Below are 23393 nucleotides of genomic sequence, written 5' to 3'. Positions count from 1 at the left end.
TAGGCTCCCTTCTTTGACTGGATCATCAAGAATATTTCATTTGTTTGATTTGTGTAACTCCTCTCATCTTCTTTTGAGAATGGTAAACAAAAATATCTTTCAATAAGGGTGCCAAGATTAATTCTAAGTAATTTGTAATTAAAATGTGTAAAAATGTGTGATTCATATGAGCTGTGTTTAAAGATAGAGACTGCTGTACCTCAGCAAATTCACTTTTCTTGGAGACACAATGATCGCCGGGTTAGTATATTTAAATAGCAGAGAAGTGTGGGGCAGAGGACAAAAAGTCCCCTGCAAATTCTCAGAGAGTGAAACAGTGAGTGCCTATTGCCATGCTTTCACTACACATTCAATACTTTGTGATTTCACAGAACTGTTGATTGGCCATGTGTCAAACTTTTGTTAAGCAGGATCTTATATTACTTCCGTCCCTACATCCCCCTCCCCTACCCCTTTCAAGTCTTTACACTACCAGCCTTTGAATGAATGCAATGCTAAAAATCTCAAACTAAAAAGAGCTGGCCCCTGTGGCAGTCTGGTACTACTATATGGCAGCTGATATTTTACATTGACAGAACCATTATGATCAACTAATGGAAATTATATAAGCCATTCTGATCAAACAAAAACTATTTTGTAGAAAGTTATTGATCAAAAGTCTTTATAGAAATTCACGAACAAAGAAGATTCACAGATTTACTACAATACACATCCTTCCTAATGTTTATCAAAGTACACAAACATTTTAATTTTTGCAGATATTGCACCAATATAACTTATCAAATTATACAAAGTTGCCATCAGATTTCCCATAACCCTTTGGAAGTTAACATCACAGTATTACCTGCTGCCAGTAGCGTGCTACATCAGGCAAATTCAGAGCTTCACACAAATACACCAGATTCAGGACATCCTTTTGAAAGCAACTGCCCCCAAATCCTATGGAAAGATGTTTAATATTGTTAAAACTGTACAACAGATTCACATAGATTATGTCAAGCACACCAATGAATGGTACATCCAACAAAGCTGGAAATGAAACAAATGTCAGGAACAAACTAGCAGAAGTGTAATGACCTTCAGAAATGCTTGCTATGCGAATTTCTGGCAGAGTAGACACTACATGACTGATGTTCTGGTAGTGTAGGACACTAGACTATGGACTTTCTGGTAGTGTAGAGGAACATTATGTTACAGACCTTCTGGTAGTGTACAGAAGGGCAGGGTAGTCAGTGCAATGCTGGGATTGATAAGAGTGAGTAATGTGAAGCCACCTTAAATCAGAAACAGTACTTTGATCACCTTGATTAAAAATCCTAACGGAAAGATAAAAGTGCAGTTATCCTAGAATTATAGAACATGGGACTGAGGGAATTCCATTAGGTACAATCAAAGGAATCTGACCATCAAGCACATATATCCCTTGGAAACCTTCTCCATAAATCCACCACCAAGGTCTCTTTCTCTCTCTCAAGTGATTAACACACAGCATTGCAAAGCTGAAGATCTATACCTAAATTCTACTAATTGCCAGAGTCAGTGTACATGAGACAGCATGCTAACTATGCTGTGATAACACACCACTGTCAACCAGTAATCAAGGAGCCTCATTCCTCACCACTGGAAACAGTGGGGGACGTACACTGGGTGGATAACAGGTATACACACATTACTTCCAGATGCAGCTCTCTTCATAAAGTGCAATTTCCCTTAAGGGCACACAGAGACCACAGTCAGTCTGGGGCTGGTTTCCCCTCTTTCTCCAGATCCCCAATAAGACTCCCCACTGGCATAGCTACAGACTTGAGATCTAAGCTGAGTGGCCAGGCCAAGACCTCAATCATTAACCAGTGCTTTGTGTCCCTTGCGAAGTAGCTGACACAAATACTCTGAGGTTTGATTTACACACACATGCACACACGCACACACCTGGGAAAGGCTGGCAGAGGTTTACAAGCTATGCCCCCTTTTGCCCATACTATAAGGTAGTTATCACTGCCATCAGCCAACTCCTTATCAGCTACTTTAAGGCCCTTAACAAAGGGTGTCCAATCTTGCTGTGTAATATTAATGTGTTCCTAGTACTTTGGCATCAAGCCTTCCCTGGCTTGATGCTGAAGTACTAGGAACACATTAAAAGTGGATGGTGACCATTTCTCCAGTTCAGTGTGTTTTTTCTGTCTTTGGTGAGTTGGTTCGTGGAGTGGTGTTTTTGCATAATATTAATATTAATACAAATGCTAGTTTGACCAAGAGCACGTCTATTAGGAGTGGCTCATACAGTGTCACCAAATAAACATGCAAGTACTCTCAAAACTTAAATATCTCTAGACAGATCAGCCACAATGAAAGGTTTAAATACATTTAATAATAAATAAAAGGAAAAGAAAATTACTCAGCATATATTCACAGTGACAGAGTTCAAAACCACAGGAAATATTTAAAACAACATTGCAGAACAGTCTCAAATAAAGAAAAATTTCTAAACTAAGCTTTGTTATATTTCTGACTATATCCAAGAGAATTATACTGTTCCCTAGAAACTTACTTCATCAGAGCAGGGCAGATGTGGTGAATGGATCTTCTAGTTGTTGTTGTCAAGTCCAAGACAGAAAACAGAATGCCCTATCTCACTAACAGACTCCTCAAATTAATATCTCAAATATTATTGCTGGGATAGCTTGCAAAATGACATCATTTTTTGTCATATGAATCTATCCGAGGTGAAACCCCACTGTTGGAAGCTAGTAGTATTTAGCATCTACCTGTGAAAATACATAGGCCTCAGATCGTTGGCAGATGCTGGAAGTCATAAAACAATTACATTCCTTCATGTTTTCAGAATTAGTAATTAGTTCACTCTGAAGACAATACAGAAAGCTTCTCAGCACAGACATCATTTCTTCGGCCTGACCTATAAAGTAATTTAATTTCAGTTATTTTTCTGAAGTTACCCTCCTGTATTCCAGTTTCCACTGTTAAAATATATATACATTTAAAAAGTTACAATAGTGCATGTACATTTCTGTTCTCTTCCAGCAGGGCACACTATGGTTACGTTTTAAGCATAAGTACTTTATAAAATACCTTTAACATAAACACCTGTACAGATCAGTCTGATATACACATGACATACAGTTCTAATACAGATGTAATACAAGCACCTTATATGTTGATATTCACAAATGGCATACAATTATTTATAAAATTCCAGCTAGCAGTGCTGGTAGTATCTCCTTTCATCACATATGCTACTTACCTTTTGTCTGGCCTCTGTAAAAGGGACAACTATTTCACTGGCCTTATTAATAATACACAAGAAACACATGAATGAATAACTGTAACCCTCCCTAACAAATGAGACAGGATGCTGATTAATAAACCCTGACAAAAGAGATTCTGCTGAACATCTACAGCTGATACAATTATTAAACAAACAAACACACACACACACACACACACACACACACACACACACACACACACACACACACACACACACACACACACACAAAACAACTTTGTCATACGGCACACACACAAAAAGGCTTCCAGACAGTGCCAGCAATAAGTTAAGAGGACTTAGAAGAAGACACATGCATTTCTAATAATTTCTTGTAGCGGGGCTCAGCCAAAATTTTGCATTACATAGACATGCACCTTGAAACCTCATGACAGCAAAGAAAGAATTCCAGGTAGCAGGGATATAGGTTATATATATTCATCCACATATATTTATTTATATTATATATATATATATATATACCTCCCCTACACACATACAAAATGTTGGACTGTGTTTTTTCCCAATCTTCCATTGTAGTGTGACTGAGAAGTTGTTATACAGAAGTTAAGTTGTTGAGCGGTTGGGTGAAGTTAGCGTTATTTTGTAAGAAGTCAAGCCTTTGTGTTTTTTTTTTGGGGGGGGGTTATGCTGGGTTAGACGAAGTGCGATTAGACCACTTGTATAGACACACACACACACACACACACACACACGTACACACACACACACACACACACACGTACACACACACACACACACACACACACGTACACACACACACACACACACACACACACACACGTACACACACACACACACACACACACACACACACACACACACACACACACACACACACACGTACACACACACACACACACACACACACACACACACACACACACACACGTACACACACACGTACACACACACGTACACACACACGTACACACACACGTACACACACACGTACACACACACGTACACACACACGTAATGGCAGCAAACGGGAAATCAGAAGAAGCTGAGAATTGAGACAGAAGGGAAGATAATGGAACAGGTAAACAGCTTCAAGTATTTGACAGGGGTGGTCGAGGAGAAGGGAAGTCTGAATGAAGAGGTCAGAGTTAGAATCAGAGGGGCTACAGCCAACTGGCATGGAGAGTCAGGTGAGTCTATGACAGAAGAATTCCAAAGAAGCTGAAAAGCAAGGTGTACACGACAGTGGTGCGACCAGTACTACTGTGTGGTACAGAAACCTGGGCAGTAAAGGCAGAGCAGATGAAGAAGCCAGAGGTGATGGAAATGAAGTGCCTGCGATGGGTGGTAAGATGCACTATGTGGGACAGACAAAGAAATTAGGATAAGATAAGAAGCCAAAGTATCTCCAGTTGCAGAAAAGATCAAAGAGAACAGATTACGGTGGTTTGGACACATGTTCAGAAAAGCAGAAGACAATTCATTGAAGATGATTTGGGACAGACAGGAAGAAGGTAAGAGGAAATGAGGATATCCAGTAAAGAGGTGGATGGATTGTGTGAAAGAAGAGCTGCGACAGTTAAGCACGAGTGTCAAAGAAGGCAGGAGTGTGGTACTGAATCGAGAGACATGGCAACAATTAACTTGATTTCCCAAACCCATGTAGAAAATGGGAAAAGAGCGGACTGATGATGATGAAGAAGAGAGGTATGCATAACCTCTACTAAAAAAAAAAAAGGATAAGGCCATTTCCTAAGAATTTTCACTTATCTCCAGCAATAGATCACAAAACATGACATCACCATTTACAGGATAACACATCTTGTCATAAATGAAAGGCAAACTGAGATAGATTACACAGTAATGGCCCAAAGTCTAAGGCCACAGTGTCAGCTGGGTAGTGGCACACATCTGGAACTCAGCTTTGGACATAAGTAAACTCTTTGCAAATGGCTCCTGCTTATCTGGTTTAATGAGAAAAGACAATTTCCTCCAAGGTTTGCTCAACCTGAGAGGTTCGTAAATATTAAATGGGATACAATAAGTAAATGATCAGACTGGGGTGTGGCAAAGGAATAAAACTTTTGGTCAAAGCTGTTTCTGGCCTTGAATATGTCATGGGATAGAGCAGCAAATGCTGGAGTTTTTATGGCCTTTACTGAGGCAAGGAAACTACACAGAATTTGGCATTAGGATGCCTTGTCATCAAGGGTGGCCATTCAAAAGGAAGTATAAATGACCAGCCTTAGTGATACACACAAAGCATATTTTGTGAGTGATTCTAAGCACAGATCAAGGAATTGAAGACATTATACTATAGACAAAACCAGTCAAATGCCATTTTGGGGAAAACAAACGGTTTACAACTGGAATCTACAAATAAGTCAGGACGTGTTTTTCAAGGGCAGCAAAGCCCTATCACATCACAATGCATAACAGATGAAACCTTGCACAACACTACTATAATCAACTCCAATGTTACTACACCTCAAGTGATAAAAAGATGCACCCTTGCAGCTATGTCTTCACCAATCAGGTGCACTTTCAATTGTGTAGGGCTAGTTGGTACACGCAAGTTTTAGTCCCATAAAATACCAATCTTGAAGACAAACTCCAGAAAGAGGACAGACTCCAGAAAGAGGACAGACTCCAGAAAAAGAACAGCCAATGGCTGTTGCGAGATGGCTTTGGAACAGGTGGTCAATCTCAAATGTGCTTTGATAGTCTGAAATCCTCCCTAAAAACGGTTTACCAAGAAGGTTACTGCAGAAAGAAGGAAGGGAGAGAGAGAAAGTACAGTTGTGTACCTACCATAAATGTAGATGTTCGAGTGTATTCACTGTTGCAGTCATTACTCTTGAGTTATCCTGCTGGCAGGCTACCCGCAGTCAGCCTGAATTCCAAAGTCTTGGTCCGAATTCAGTTGCTGTCGCCTCTTCCCTGACGTCAGTGCGCCAGGGGTATAAAAGATGCAGCGGACGCCATTTTCTTCAGTTTTTCTTGCCCCAGATGTCAGGTGCCCCCGAAAGGGTAGGCTAAATAAATTATGCCAATAAACCTGCATGCACTAAAGTAAACATTTCCTTCATCTAAAAGCAAATACACCACATAGGTTGTATAGAATAGAGAAGTACAGATAAGACCCAGCAAAAGAAAGGGGGATGGTGGGAGGGTAACCTGGACTGCAACAGTGAATACACTCAAACATCTACATTTATGGTAGGTACACAACTGTACTATGTTCATCGTGTTTCACTGTTGCAGTCATTACTCTTGGGTTGAATCCCAAAGCTGAGGTTGGGTGGCTGGGCTAAATAGGATTAGGAGAGGCTATGAGGCCATGCAGAACTGCAGTGGCAAAGCCTGCTCTGGATTTAGATTAGAGAGGCAAGTGGTAGTGCTTTGTAAAAGTGTGCATTGAACTCCAAGTTGCAGCCTCTAAGATGTCTTTGGTTGGTACTCCTCTGAGGAAGGCTGCTGAAGTGGCTGCTGCTCTGGTTGAATGTGGCCTAATGCCCTTAGACACTGATTTGCTATGCTGTGAGTAGCAGAAACGAATGCAATGGCCTATCCATTTTGAAATAGTCTGTTTTGAGATGGCCTTTTCTTGTGATCCTGCAGCATATCCCACTAAAAGTTGATCAGTCCTTCTGAAAGCTTTAGTTCTGTCCAAGTAGAAGCGTAGCTGTCTGTGTATGTCCAAAGAATGCAGAAGTCTCTCACCCTTGTTCTTTGGGTTTGGATAAAAGGTGGGCAAGTGAATGGTTTGGTTAAGGGCCACACTGGACACCACCTTAGGCATAAATGTCGGGTTCGTCCTCAGAGAAACCCTGTCTGGATGGAAAATGATAAAAGGTTCCACAACCATGAGTGCCTGTAACTCCGAGACTCATCTTGCAGAGGTTATTGCTAGGAGCAGAGCTGTTTTCCAGGATAAAAATTTTATATTAGCTGTTGAGGCTGGCTCAAAAGGAAGCAGTGTGAGTTTTTCCAAGACATAACGGAGGTCCCATGCAGGTATTGTAGCTCTCCTTGGAGGTCTTATGTTTTTGGCCCCTCGAGGTACTGCCTTATTAAAGGATGAGAAAAGATAGGCAGTTCTGTATTGTAATGGGCTGAAATGGCAGAGGCATGAATCTTAATTGATGAAAAGGATAGGCCTTTGTCCAGCATCTCAGTTAAGTATTGTAAAATCTGAGGAATAGTTGGTACAAACATGTCAATTCCTTGTGCCTGGTTCCAAGCACAGAATCTCTTCCATTTTCCTGCATAAGATTTTCTGGTACTGGGCCTCCTGGCCTCCAAAATAACATTCATCACAGCTTTGGAGAGAGGAGTGTTCTGAATGGCTACATTATCCGCATGCGGCCAGATTTAAGGTCATGAGTTGGCTGTGCAGGATCTGATTGTTCTGTTGGGTCAGTAAGTGAGAAATTTGAGGCAATGTCCAGGCTGAACCTTGGGACAAGCTCTTTAGGACTGGGTACCAGTGCTGGCATGGCCAGTCTGGGGCAATCAGTATCATTTTTGGCTTTTCTTGTCTGACCTTTAGGAGTACCTTGGGGAGGAGAGGCAGTGGAGGAAAGGCATATACTGTTAGGTTTTTCCAGCTGAAGGATAAGGCATCCACTTTCCATGCTTGCTTGTGATCAGTCCTTGTGCAGAATCTTTGTAGTTGGCAGTTGTGAGGGGAGGAATCTATGTCTGGGTATCCCCATTTCCTTATCATGCTGAAGACTTGTGGATCCAGTTTCCACTCGTGGGGATCCATGAGGTTTCTGCTTAGTTCATCTGCCAGAGTATTTATTTTTCCTGGCAGGAATTGTGCTTGCAGGTGAACTTGATAAGTCAGTGCTGTGTCCCACAAAGTCATGGCTTGTCTGCAGAGGTGGTAGGAATGTGTGCCTCCCTGCTTGTTTATGTACCACATGACTGTAGTATTGTCCATCTTTATCAGTAGTTGTCCTGGATGAAGTATATCCTTGAAAGCTGTCAGGGCATTCTGAACAGCTAGCATCTCTTTTTGATTGATATGAAGATGCATCTGGCTTGCGGGCCATGTGCCCTGAATACATTTTCCTGCCATGTGGGCCCCCCAGGCAATCTGATGCATCCATTGTTAGTGTCTGTCTGGCTGTGGGTAAAGTGAATGGCTGTCCCTTGTTGTGGTGACAGGCCTGTGCCCACCATCGAAACTCCTGTTGCAGGCAGGGAATGAGGGTAATTAATGTTTCCAGGCTGTGGCAATGTTGAGTCCAAACAATTTTTAGATACCATTGTAGTTTCCTCATATGCAGTTTGACATATGGAATTAGCAGAATGCAGGATGACATGAAGCCCAAAGCCTGCAGAATTTTTCTTGCAGATAACTGGGTCTTTGTTGCCAACATTTTGAAGTAAGAAGTCAGTTGCCTTTGTTTGTCTGGTGTGAGATAAGCCATCTGGTCAGTTGTATTTAAGCTTGCACCCAGGAATATTATCTCTTGAGAGGGTACTAGTTTTGATTTATTTTTGTTTACTGTGTACCCTAGGCAAATTAGTAATCTTTTTACAAATGCCAGATGCTTGAGTAGAATGTCCTTGTTCTCTGCTTGAATAAGGCAGTTATCCAAGTAAGGATATATTTGAATTCCTCCTTGTCTACAAAATGCAATTACTGGTGCCAGGCATTTTGTGAAGACCCTGGGTGCAGTAGATAAGCCAAAGGGCAGTGCAGAGAATTGGTAGTGCATTGAACCAACTATGAATCTGAGGTATCTTCTGCAACATTGTCTGATTGTGACATGCAGGTATGCCTCTTTAAGGTAGCTGCTGCAGAGTCAACATTTTGAATTTTGGTACATCCAGAAATGTGTTTAGAACAGACAGGTCCAGTACTGGTCTCCAGGTGTTGTCTTTTCTGGGTACCAAGAAAAGTCTCAAGTAAAATCCTTGTCCCTGCTCTTGCTTTGGTACTCGCTGAATGGCCCTCATGTCCATGAGGGATGAAACTTGCTTTTGTGCCTCTGCCCATTGATTGCGTGTCAGATCTGGCATACCTTTTGCCCTTGGTAGGGTGTGAAAGTGGAACCCGTAGCCCTGAGACACTATGTTCAAGACCCATTCGTCCTGGGTGATCATGTGCCAATTTTGTGAAAAAAGTGCTAGTTTTCCCCCTAAGGGGGCTGCCAAAAGATAAGTGCTTGGTTCTGGCAGAGGAAAGTCATTGGGACTGTTTCCTGTATGGCTGCGATTTGTCTTCTCCGCTTTTTTAGGTAGAGGCACCCCATTGTTTAGGCCTGTATGAGCCTTGGGGATGGGATCTGCCTTTGGGGCGTCTGTATCTGCCTCTTTGTGGCCTGTCTGACACTGGAAAGGACCAATTCTTTGTAGGTCAGTTCCTGCTAAATCAGGGTGGCTGCACCTGTAAGAAATCCTTAACTGTCTGCATAGATTTCGCTTTGTCCTCCATTTTCTTCAACACCTCTTCTGCTTTAACACCAAACAAAGTATCATGCTGTAATGGAGCATCTAATAATTTTGCTTTAACACAATCAGGCAGATTCTGTTCCTTTAACCACGCATGTCGCCTAATGACAGAACCCATAACAGCGGCCCTGCAAGAGGCCTCCAGAGAATCAAAACCACATTGCAAAGTATGCTTTCCCACTTGTTCAGTTGCATGCAATAAATCCTGCATTTCCTTGTTTTCTGCACATTCAGAATTTGTTAACATTTTCTGTTTAAGCAGTGACAATAAGTATTGTTGACATTTAAGCATATGAAATTGACAATTTAAAGCCCTCACAGCCAAGGTAGCCAATGCCTGCTCAGTGGCTCCGGACCCATCTGAGGGAATATTTTCCTAATGTCCAATACCTTGAGTTTCCAGAGGCCTAGTCTGCCCCACGTGGGAGTCGGCAGCGGTCTGCGGCTCTGAGGTAGCGGATGCTAGAGGCTGCGAAAGTGCCTCACTGAGAACCGGCGACTGGCTTAAAAAAGCCTCGTTGGCAGTTTTGGACCTCGGATGCCTGTCCTTTTCCTTGTGTTTCTTGTGAATTGTGGTAGTCGGATGGCTATCTGATGACATCGTGTAATTAAATCTTCAGCCAAAGTAATGAAATGCAAAGTCGTACAGATGCTTAATAGTGAGTTGGTTAAATCTAGCACAAAATCTGCAATTAGCTACGTCGTAATCAGGGCCTAGGTAAGGAATACAATAAGAATGGAAGTCCTTATGAGGTATTTGCTTCCCACAAGAAATACAATTAACTTTTTTCTGACATCGGTCTGGAGCAAGAAAAGTTTCCCCAATGGGGTACTTAGCTTTAAATGAAGACTTTGGATCTGAAATTCGAACACGAAAATTTCAGGAGTCAGCCGACCAGCACTTGAGAACTGCTTCTGCTTCGGGCACCACGCAGCAAGAAAGACTGGAGAAAATGGAGTCGGCTGCATCTTTTATACCCCTGGTGCACTGACATCAGGGAAGAGGCGACAACAACCGACGCCGGACCAAGACTTTGGAATTCAAGCCAACTGCGGGTAGCCTGCCAGCAGGATAATCCAAGAGTAATGACTGCAACAGTCAAGATGGAAGGGAGATCACAGAAGAATGGGAGAAAAAAGTGCTACCTTAATACTTGTCATCAGTGTTCACAAAGGAAGAGAAGGGAAGAAGATGGTACCATGCTGGGATTGAGGCAGGGCTGAAAAGAGAGAAGAGTTGGCAGACACCAGGATACAGAGGAAGGAGTTCAATAGGAACTGGCAGCTATTAGGGATGATAAAACATAAGAAACATATGGGGGTGCCTCTTACACTATTCCATAATCTGTCCAGTGGGTTATTAGACCCCCCCAAGAAGTTGTTCAGCAGGCCACTGGCTACTGCAGAAGCCCTAGAGGACTGGATATGGCAATTCTGATACTTTCTATACAAAAGATCAATGGAAAAAATCTGTGGAGCTACATGCCTTTTAGCTGAACAATAATGGCAAGAAAAGCTGTGCAGAAAATCATGAGGGGACAGCTGATAGCATTTCTGGAGACAACAACCTCCAAAACTGCATTTGACATTGGTTCATGTCTACAAGGAGTCATCAATCAAAACCAATACAGGTAACCACCTCAAAGTCCTTCCGCACAACAGCCAACTGCATTTATGTCCATACTGCACTAAGCAGATGTAAATGTGATTGGCCATTGTGTAGACAGGCATTATGCGAAGCCCAGTACAAAGTATAGGGTGTTGACTTAACATCTGGGATAGGTTCTATCCCATAGAATGTTAAGCAATGCAGAAGTTATGTGGCAGTTACCTGTACAGCTTTATGACTGGGTTACAGGACAGCTCGAATGGGGAGTACCGCTAAACAAGTGTAGTGTATCTTTACTTCAGCAAGGCCTTTAACTCAAGCACACAGACGAGGCCGATAACTAAAGAAGCTGGGGGTCGGATCAAGACTAAGGAAATGGATAGCTGTGTGGCTGAATGTTAGAACCCCCAGAGTTGTCATGAAGGGAAAAAGGTCAGGAATTAGGTAACAGAATAGTGGAGTACAACTGGGGTTGTGTCATGGGTCCAGCACTCTTCACTGTGTTTGTCTTGGCTATATTTCACGGAATACAGAATGGGATCATCTTTGCTGATGGCAAGACCGGTACAGCAGTGGAGGACTGAGGGAAAAGTCTAGCAAAGGATTTCTGAATAAGGGAGCAGAAAAGTGCTAGTTGTGGTTCTTTGAAAGCAAATGCAAAGTACTGCACTCTAGCTACAACAATGCTGGTATGAAGCATCAACTGTGAGTGGAACGGATGACAACAAAGCAGGAAAACGATCTGGGGATGTTGATCTGGTCCACCAGGAGTTGAATGAGACAGCAGTGGCATTAGAAAATGGAATGAACATTCTCAGAGGGATAGATTCCTGAAGCAAACTAATGCTTCCACTATACAGTCCCCTAGGTCAGATAACACTGAGTATGACTACTGCATGCAGTTCTGATGGCCATATAAGGAAAATGACTTCAAGCTTCAAGCTGCAGGAAGGAATTCAAGAGGAAAGCTAACAGGAAGATCCTCTAGATGGACAGGAAGACATGTATCCATAGGTTAATGAAGCTAAAGCTCATCCTATCTGGAACCAGAAAAGTTGGGAGGACATAATATTGGTTCAGTGGGTCATGTCAAGATGATGTGATGGGGGTCATTCTGAACAGAAAAGAAAAGGTTTTGAGGGGTCAGCAGACTGTAAGGATCTAATGTTTCCTGAATCTACAAAAGTTTTTTTTTTTTGTCCCCAGAGAGGGTTGTGGGCATCCAGAATGAGTGGTGGAGAGGTAATCCACAGAGATATTTAAGATACAATTTTTCCATTTGTCCCATGCTAACGAATTAGCAGAGCTAAAGGGGTGTAAAATGTTAAGGCACTTCCATGGACAGACCAGACAGACGTATTGCCTTGTACCTTCAAGAAAAAACTTAATGTAATGACATAGGAGGAAGACTCTTGTCATCATTCTCCACTGAAGGAAAGTGTTTTCTTCAAATTCTACCAAATGTGAGAAATCTGTCAAGTAGGAGAGTTCTACTACTATATTCCCTAGATTTGTTTTTATTTCTGTACAGATGCACAAAATCTGGAAAGAGTAGGAACCAAAGTTGTACTCACAACTAACACCACGTGGTGTAAAGTTCTGCATGACAGTAGAGTGGTGCTGTATGTTGCAAGCCCACTTCTAAGCCACCTGAGAGTCCAACTACTGTCCAATTCACCTGTAAACCTGCCGAGCCACCCTTTTATACTCATTAAACTGATTTTTCAAACCTCACTCTGGGGGTTAGAGAAGCCTAACTGCCTAAACATGGTTGTAGAAGGACCTTTAGGGAATATCACCTTTACTGTTAACTATTAAGGAGACAAAATAAGTTGATCCCCAGGGACCTATCTGGTTTAGACATAGAAACATATTGCTGTGTTACAATGGTCCAGTTCTTACTCAACAGTGAAGCACCCCCTAACCTAATTGAAATTGTAGAGGCATCTTTCAAATTTCCAAAAGAGGCAGCTTAGAAGCCAACTCTTCATTTAACCTTACATGTCCATTATTGAGGATCTAGAGGACAGGCCATCACTAGATAACAGCTACCTGGGTGAAAGAGCATAAAATAATTCCGAAGCAGTAATTTGTAAGATAAACCAGTCCTTGCAGCCTTAGGCCTAGATTCTGAATCCCATGCCATCAGTTATATTGTCAAGCCTGGGATCCTTGGACATTTCCAGGTGTCCATTTCTGCAGATCACATCCATCACCTTCATGTGTTGGGCCTCAAATGCGTCTCTTAGGATTCAAGCACTCCAAATAGTGATGCAAAGTGACATCACAATCTTTCACTAACAGAACAGCACTGAAGAGATTCTGAGGTTGATAAAAAGCTCTGGATTCCACAGCAGCAGAAAAAAAAATATTTAAAAAATAAAACAGCACTTTAAATTAATAGGGTATTTTCTTTCCATAAAGATATTCCTTATAAATTCACATTCAACTAGAAAAATCTTCTTCCTCTGAAGTTATCTTGGAGGCCCTAATAAGTTGCCGCTTCACAATACAACATTTCTGTTTGTAAGGGTGAGAGCTAGTGTAGTATAAATAAGAATTCAAAAAAGTAGATTTTCTACATATTCTAGATCTGAACCTTCCTTCATAACTTACAATATTGTAAAGTAACATCCAAATAGTGAACTTTTAACTTATCTATATTATATGTGAATTTCAAAAATTCAGTGGTTTCCCCAGTGTAATCCATAAACTCTCCCAATTCTTGTTCAGTGCACGTCCAAAATATGCAAATGTCATCCAAAAACCTCTTGTAGAAGTTCCAGCATTGTATATAAGGACAGTTCCACAAAAACTTATTTTCCCACATCTGTAGGATGATACTGGCATAGCTGGGTGCACAACTTGCAGCTATAGCCACCCCACTAATTTGCCTGTAAAATTCACCCTCAAAGGCAATAAAGTTATTATGCGGCAATAAAGTTATTATGCAGGACTATTTCCATAAGTTCTATTAGACCCCTGAATTCTTTAAAATTAAAACTCTTACTCTCCCCCACAGTTTCTTCAAACCATTTTAAACTCGTTTCATGTGGAACAGTAAAAAGGTCCATAATGTCTATTGCTACAAAAATCATGTTCTCCTTGTATAAACCTCTTCTACCTCTCAAGAAGTCCCATGAATCTTTCAAAAAGCCAGTGCCAAACACGTATAGCTTCTTCAAATTTTTATCGGTATATATAACTGACAAGTTTGGTTTGGATCCCCGTGCTGCCACAGTAGGTCTCATTGGGGGATCCAAAACATTTTTATGCACCTTGGGGATTCCAAATAGGGTGGGTATCACAGGTTTATTTGTTTTTAAAAAAAGTGTACCCATCAAAATTAATCAAATCTTCCAATAACATATCATATAAATGGGCATCAGTCTTACTGTAAGCAATGTTGATTTCATTCAAGGAAACCCTACTATATTACCCTGTATCACTCAAAATGCCCATCATTTTACCAATGTATGAAATGGTATCCATCATAGCCATTCCCCCACCTTTATCAGGACTCATTACTCTTAAGTTGTCATTGTTTTTAATTTCTTTCAATAAATTAGTTTCTTCCTTAGACAAATTGAACCTGACTTTACTGTTTGCTAAAATTTCCTTAATTCTTTCTCTACTATTAGTTTGAAGTTTTTTAACTGAGGATGCAAAGGGGGATTGTATATCCTTTTCCTTTTGAATTGGGAGATACAATGGTTATCTGTGCCAGTTTTGGAAAATAAATACTCCAAATTCTTCTTTCTAGGAAATAATTTCAAATCTAATATTAAGTTGTTAATATTACTTCTTCTACAAGGCACATATTTTAACCTCTTCATAAATAAAGTGAAGTATGCTTTATTAAGGGCAATACCACTATAATTATAAATACAGTAATTTTTGTAAGAATACATGGACTTCTCACATTCAATTATCACATCCTCATCACAACTGTTGCCAAGCCTAGGATACCCCCTAGAGCCCGTCCCGTCCACTTCATCACTTAATTGTACCTGTATTGGTGATAGCTATTAGTCTTTTTTCTTTCCAATCATCTCAAAGGAGGGTACTATAAAGGGTCCCCCAGTTGTGATACACCCATCTCTGTAGTCATCACCGTGCCCGAACCTATCCTGGCCAACCACTCCTTCTCTAAAATTATTGGGGGTCTCCACCTGCTTGTCGGACCTCCCCCCTGCTAGGTATCTGTTGTCTGTGTGCTTAGGTTTAGGATAGCTTTGACCAGATTTATACTCTTCCACATCTCTCTCAAACTTTTTGCTCTTTCTTACATCACAATCTTTATTATTTAATAAAGATACAATCCTTTTCCATCTTGGGCTGTAATCTGAAAGCCATAGTCGTACTCAAAGGGCCCTGTGCTTCTTAGGCATCAAATCCTAGAACTTTCCAAATGATGCACATCAACATGAAATTAAAACTGCAGCAGTGGCTAAAACAATTTAAGACTAGTAGAATAAGGAAGTCTCTACACCTAGTTCAGATATGAATTTAGTGGTCCAAAAGGGAGCATGACCCCTTGAATATGGGGAATCAGGATTTTAAGAAAGTACAGGTGTAAAATTTTACCATGATGGTAGATGCCCTTCTCTTCACTGTTGCAGTATGCCTTACAATAAGGATCCCCTGTCAAGGGCAGCCCGACATCCGGACAGTATACCAAAGCCTTCAGGTTGCTAAGGGTATGCCATACGTCACACGTATGCTCTCTACGTACGTAAAGCGTAGGACATAAAGGTGATGCCCGGACTACCATCCTTAGAACTGAGAGCTCCAGTAGGAATGCCAGTCTAAGGAGCAGAGAGGTAACAAACATCCTGAAGGGAAAAGAACCAGGGGAAGGAAGGAGGGAATGAACACTGCAATAGTGAAGAGAAGGACATCCACCACTATGGTAAGATTTTACACAGCTGTACTATGTCCTTCCATTTCACTATTTCTGTATCCCTTATAATAGGGAGAGTGCCAAAGCTCAGGAAAAAGAGAGGAAGGACCAGCAGGGCCCTCTAGGAACCCATGAAGAATGGCCCCAGCAAAAGCAGCTCTAGCCCTGGAAATCACATCCAAGTTATAGTGCTTGGTAAAAGTATGCACAGAAGTCCAGGTACCAGCCTCAAGAACAGAGTTAGTATCTAAACCCTTGAAAAAAGCACCAGAAGAAGTCACAGCCCTAGTAGAATAAGCCTTAACCAAAGAAGGAAGGCTCTTGTCATGAAAAGAATAACAAAAAGAAATGGCTTTAGATATCCAAGAAGAAACAGTTTGTTTGAAAAAAACAATCCTAACGATTTAGGATGAAAGGAAACAAAAAAGCTGATCAGATTTGTGAAAAGCTTTGGTCTTATCCAAATAAAATCTGAGCTGTCTATGCACATCCAAAATGTGCAAAACCTTCTCACTAGCAAATTGCGGAGAAGGCAAAAAAGTGGACAAATGAGACAACTCATTCACCACTTTGGGCATAAAAGAAGGATTAGTACAAAAGGGATAGCCCGTCCTTCTGGGAAACTAAAAAAGGAGGAACAGCCATAAGGGCTCGAAGTTCAGGCACCCATCTGGCAGAAGTAAGGGCCAACACAAGAGCAGTCTTCCAAGAAAAGTGCTGCAAGGAAGATGAAGCCACAGGCTCAAAAGGAGTCTGAGTTAATTTCTCCAAAACAAAATTAAGGTTCCAGGAAGGTGGGACAGGCATCCTGGGAGGTATAGTATGAAGGACGCCTTTAAGAAATTGTTTAGCCTCAAATCTAGAGGCTAAAGGGGGTGCTAAAGACAGACAAGCAGAAATAGCTGACAAGTAGTTCTGAACAGAATACACCAACCCACCATTGAGCAGTTCGCACAGATAAGACAGAACCAAAGGAACATCCACAGAAAGTAGATCCAGGTTATGAGAAAGACACCAAACAGAAGGCCTCTTCCATTTGGATAATTAGGATTTCCTGGTAGTGGGTTTCCTTGCCTCTTGCAGGCCCCTAAGCACACCCTCAAAAAAAAAAAAAAAAAAGTCTATGTGAAATCAAAATCCTATCACCCATAGTGTCAGCTGAACAGTGGACAGGTGAGGATGAATGAGAGATCCTCTTGTGTAAGTATGTCCACCCTGTGAGGTAACGTGTAATGATTTCCCTTGGCTAAATGCAGAGGAGAGGACCAATGCTGTCTGGTCCAAAAGGGAGTCAACAGCAAGATTTTGGGAGCATCCTGCTTTATCTTGAACAGGACTTTTGGAATGAAAGGAAGGGGAGGGAAGACAAAGAAACATCCCCTTCCAGGAAAAAAGAGAGGCCAATCAACTTCCTGACCAGAGGATATGGGGCTCCGGCACAAAAAAAGTCAAAGTTATCTGTTCATAGGGGAGGCAAACAGATTTACTTGAGGAGTACTCCACTGATGGACACTGTCCAGAAACACATCCTTGTGAAGCATTCCTTCATGGGATTGTGATATGGATCTGCTCATAGGTTCATAGGTTGGTACTAGGCTACCGGCCCTAGGGCCTATACAAGCCTAGCCATAACAATTCCTTCCCACACTATTAACTTCCCTGGACCCCTGTCTAGCAGGGCAACTGACGTGAACCCCGGTGTGACTTTCCTTTCTTCCATCCAATTGTCAAGGTCCTTTTTGAAGAGAGAGTCTTCCACAGAGTCAGACAGTCTGCCACAATGTTCTGACCTGAGGGAATGTAAATTGCCTAAAGTGTCACTTGATACTGGACAGCTAGCTCCCACACTTGGAAGTGCTAACCCGCAAAGGAGATAAGATCCCCCCCCCCTTGCCTGTTGACATACCACATCACTGTGGTACTGTCTGCAAGTACCTTGTGGGGGCCCCAGAGGGAAACAAGGATGAAATGCCCGAAGAGCCAAAAGAAGAGCTCTCATCTCTTTGACACCAATGTGGTCTTTATTTTGTTGGAGACCGGAGGGCCTGCACTTTTAGAGAGCCAAAGAAGCCCCCCATTCCACTTCTTGTCTGTGAACAGCTCCTGAGAGGTGAGTGGAGGTTTAAAAAGAAGCTCTGGATTGAGTGACAACTGCCTAATCCACCACTAAAATTCCAGCTTGAGGCATGGAAGAAGTGGGACTGTGAAATCTAGAGGATGAGACTACTGAAGCCAAACTGACTTTAGAAAACAGTGAAGCTTTCTCATGTGGAGTTTGGCTAGAGGGAGCATAGGAATGGTGGAGGCCATGAAATCCAGAGCTGTCAGAAGTTCCCTGGCTGTAACTGAGGCCACAAGCAGAAGGGACTGAAAGAAGGCAATGAGAGTTAAGGTCTTGGGAGGAGGCAGGGATGCCAACACTGGAACAGTCTGGAACCTGCAACCCAGAAACACATGCTCCTGTGAAGGAGTCAGAAATGACTTTTGGAGATTTACAGTGAACCCCAGGCTTTGCAGGACAGAAATAGCAAAGTGAAGATGCTGCAGTAAAATCTCTTGCGAGGAGGCCTAAAAAAAGTAGGTTGACTAGGTAGGAAAAGACCTGTAACACCCTTAGCCTGCAAAAACAATCACAGCAGCTAGGCATTTGCTGAATACCCTTGGGGCAGTACAAAGGCCAAAGGGCAAAGCAGATAACTGAATATGCCAGGAAGCATCACAAACAAAAACTTCCTGAAAAGGGGATGAACAGGGTTATGAAAATAATCATCCGTGAGGTCCAGAGAAACTAGAAAAGCTTGAGGAAGCAGCAGAGGAAACAAAGTCTGAAGGGACAACATCCAAAAGAAAGGGACCTTCAAAAAAGGTGTTTAGGTAGGAGATCCAGAATGGGTCTCAAAGTGCTTTCTTTCATGGGGAGCAAGAACATTCTGGAATAAAACCCTTCCCCCTTTGAGAAACTGGAATGTCCTGAACAGTCCCTTCAGTCAAGAGACCCTGAAGCACCTATGGAAAAAAGGCTAACTGTCCCCGAGTGGGCTGAAGTATGCCCATGAAAAGGGGGAAAGACTTCCAGACCATGTAGTACCTGTGGTGAATGATGGAAAGAGGCCAGGAATTTTGAGCAATCTTTAACCAAGCAGGAAGGGACAGAGAAAGAAGAAGAGAAAGAGGAATATGACTGAGAACAGAATAGTCAGACAGCACCTGGTTTGTCAGGAAAAGGAGGTTTCTGACCTAATGGAGTCTGGGTAGCCTTAGCAGGAGGAGCCCTTTTACCACCCTTCTTACCTTTGGGCAGAGGGCGAGACTGCCTATGAACAAAGGACAGCTTATCAGAGTAATTCCTCTGGAATTTAGGTACAGGAGAAACAAAGATATGTTTTAGATCATGTAAAGCCTTACACTTTTTCTATAGAGACTTAAACAATTTTGTGGCAGCAGCACCAAACAAATGCCTGTTATCCAGAGGAGTATACATCAACTTAGCCTTAATATCATCAAGCAAAGGTTGAAGCCAAAGCCAGGAATGCCTCCTCCTCTGAAGTACAAGCAAAAACTGAACTAAAGGTCTGTGGCTGGCAAAGTTTGCTGATGACTGCAAACTGGAAGCAGTCACAGAATCTCCAAAATGATGTCAACATCCTACAAGAGGGTCTTACACAAACAAATGATTGGTGCCAAAGTCATGGCCTTAAACTCAATGTATTATCATCCCTTTCAGTAAGAGTGATGGTCCTGCTAGCTACCACATCACTTGCAACACCCTAAGTATGCACTCAGTGGTGAGAGACCTAGGCAGACAGGTTGACAACAATCTTGCCTTTGATCACCATGTCTCCACAGTGGTAAGAAGGGCATTCTATGTTGCTCATCTCATAAGTAAGGGCATTGCCTCCAGAAAAAATAAGTTATAACCTCCCTGTACTCTTCCCTCATGAAGCCAATAATAGAGTACAATTGCCCTTATGGTATGTACCTTTCCAGGCACCTACAGCAATTGGAGAAATCACAAAGGTTCCCCAAAAGAAAAATTCAAGGTCTTTAGCATCTGTCCTGTGTGGATCATCTGAAATCACTGTCACTTTATTCTGTTTCATACAGACTACTCAGAGGTGATCTTGGCCTTGCATATAGGCCAATCTCTGACACTGCTTTATTGAAAACGCTACATATCTGCAAGTTAAATGTTGCACAGGTGACTTGCTCTAAAGACCCTAACCTAGTATGTGACATTAACAGAACCTGCTGGAGGTACAGATTTGTCTGCCAGAGTTTACCACACCTTTGGAACAAACTCCCACTTCATGTCAAACAGAGCACCTCATAGGCCCTCTTCAAACACAATCTGGACGATTTGATGGGCAACCGTAAAATACCCCAGGGGGTTCCACCTGTATCCCTCAGACACGGGCATTAGATGCTGATCGTGAAAATAAGGGTAGAACGTGGCTAGGCTTGTAAGGGCTCTAAGGCCATTAGCCTAGTAACTTCCTACGATCCTATGAACCAAAAGTAGCAGTGCTAAAAAAAGCATCTGCTGCATCATAACTGCATTTCATAGAATGGTGAGCCACCTAGAAGAAGTCCCCAACAAGGACAGAGCAGAAGTTTTCCCCTCAGAGTCACAAAGGTCAGAAATAACATGTCCGGCCTGAGACAGAAGAGCTAAAGTATATCTTATCATATGGGTCTGATCATTTACAGCCTTAAAAGCAAGGGTAGCTGAGGTATATACCTTCTTAACCAGTCTTTCCATAGTTCTGCTGTCTTTATCAGAAGGAAGCAACTTTGTAGATGGCATAACTTTGATGGCTTGTCAGATGCCACAGACACCACAAAAGGGTCAGCAGGGGGGCACTTACAAAGGAACTTGTAATCATCAGGCACAATCTCATTTGAAATATTCCATCACTCTGGAAATTGTGTCCACAAAGGAAGTCTCCTCAAAAAGAGAGTCAGGACTACTGTACTCCTCTTTCTCAGAACCACAGTCTAAGGGAGAAGGAATCTGGGAAGAACAGGCAAGGGACTCCTCCTCCTCATCCTCCTCAGATAAATATTGTTACCTAGGCTTCTTACAAGGAGTAGAAGACCAGAGGGGAGCTAAACAGAAACTCCTTGAGGAGGCTTGAAAGCCATAAGGGCACTAAAAGTGAAATTCTGCCATTCACTCTGATGGTCCTTAGGAGAAGGAGAAATGCTTAGTGTTTTGTTTCTTCTTTAAAGGGACGTCAGCTTTGTAAACCTTAGAAGGCTCAAACCCCATATGACACTCTATAATGGTAGTCAGTACCTCCTTCCTAACCAAAATGTATGGAACACCCCTAGGTCCTTCAATAATAATCAGTCGTGGATCCACTTGAATATCCAAAGCAGACGTCTGCGAGGCCTCCAGAGATGTGCATGAAGCCAGATCCATGCTGGTCTCTGAAGCGGTTGTAGCAGAGGAACCTAACAAAGGAGGTGGGCAATCTTTTGGGCTTTCAATAGCCTTGAGAGAGACATCTGGCAGAGGCGGTACAGCAGAAGAATCAGACCTAGCTTTCATGGCCTTCTTGGTGTACGGCTGACCCGCAGAGCGGGAAGCTCCTTCCATGGGATTTTTTTGCCAAAAGCTCAAGACATAGGTTTTCTAAATACAAAATAAACTATGTAGAGTCTTTGGGAATAAAGCCTGGCAAACAGAACGGGACGTACAGTCATTGGAAGCACCTAAACAAAATAAACACAGCTTGTGATGAGCCTTATGGGGAATCTTCCTCCTGCGCCGGCACTTACTCTTTCTGGATGACATGAACCCCACAAGCAGCTAAACCAAAGAAAAAAAAGACGAGAACAAACCCCCAATGAGGCACTTATCTGAAAAACACCTTGGTGAACCAGCAAAAGAAGTGAGCATTCAGACCAGCAATTGAAGACGGCATTCAGACTGGCTGCAAAGAAGTTCTAAGGATGGTACATCCAAGCATCACCTTTATGCCCTACTCTGTATGCTCAGAGCGTGTGTGTGACATACAGCATACCCTTAGCAACCTAAAGGCTTTGGTATACTAGCCGGATGTCGGGCTACCCTTGGCGAGGGATCCCTATTGTAAGGAATACTTCAACAATGAAATGCAAGGACATCGTAAGATTAAGATGACAATTTAATTGTAAGGAGTGAAGACTTTAGGAAGAAAAAAAGTGTGAAGGTGCAAGGCAGCACTATCCAAGAAATTAATTTAGTACAGTGAAACCCTCAACTTAACATTTTTTTGGCACTTATCTCTGCATCCAGTATCTCTTGGCACATGAAAGCAACTTAAAAGGCTTAAGCAATTAAAAGAACAAGTAATCTTCTGTCTTGTACAAAATGTCTTGCCAATAATGCTTATGTAAGTGCTTTCTCACCCAGAGTAGAACATATTTTAAAATATCTTCTTGAACAAAAGAAGTTCAGAACACTTAAGTAATGAAGGTCTAAGTCTTCTTCTTCTTTCGGCTGCTCCCGTTAGGGGTCGCCACAGCAGATCAACTGTTTCCATTTCTTCCTGTCCTCTGCATCTTGCTCCGTCACACCAACCACCTGCATGTCCTCTCTCACCACATCCATAAACCTTATCTTAGGCCTTCCTCTTTTCCTGTTACCTGGTAGCTTCATCCTTAGCATCTTTTTCCCAATATACTCAGCATCCCTCCTCAGCACATGTCCAAACCAACGTAATCTTGCCTCTCTGGCTTTGTCTCCAAACCTTCCAACCTGGGCTGACCCTCTAATATACTTATTCCTAATCCTGTCCATCCTCGTCACACCCAGTGCAAATCTTAACATCTTCAACTCTGCCACGTCAAGCTCGGACTCCTGCCTTTTTGTCAATGCCACTGTCTCCAGCTCATATAACATAGCTGGTCTCACTACCCTCTTGTAGACCTTCCCTTTCATTCTTACTGCTACTAGTCTGTCACAAATAACTCCTGACACTCTTCTCCACCCACTCCATCCTGCCTGTACTCTCTTCTTCACCTCTCTTCCACACTCACCACTACTCTGAACTATTGAAGAAGGTCTAAGAGTGATGCTAGAAAATCAGCAGAGTCACTAATTTACAAAAACATACAGCTTGGATCCGGACTCCTTGGTTTGTCATCAAGCATAATGAAACAAT

The 23393-nt window shown here is 42.2% G+C and overlaps 1 protein-coding gene across 1 annotated transcript in view; it reads right to left on the bottom strand.

Moving 5' to 3' along the window:
• Positions 1-23393, bottom strand: part of UGDH (UDP-glucose 6-dehydrogenase) — a 293962-nt gene that overhangs the window by 134492 nt on the left and 136077 nt on the right. Inside the window, exon 6 of the mRNA XM_044063569.1 lies at positions 835-939. Within this exon, the coding sequence (XP_043919504.1) occupies positions 835-939 (105 nt within the window). The remainder of the gene's footprint in view (positions 1-834; positions 940-23393) is intronic.

The sequence above is a fragment of the Protopterus annectens genome, chromosome 2.part1 (genome assembly GCF_019279795.1).
Source record: "Protopterus annectens isolate FY-2018-M chromosome 2.part1, PAN1.0, whole genome shotgun sequence".
Lineage (NCBI taxonomy): Eukaryota > Metazoa > Chordata > Ceratodontiformes > Protopteridae > Protopterus > Protopterus annectens.
This window is presented reverse-complemented; position numbering and strand designations above follow the sequence as displayed.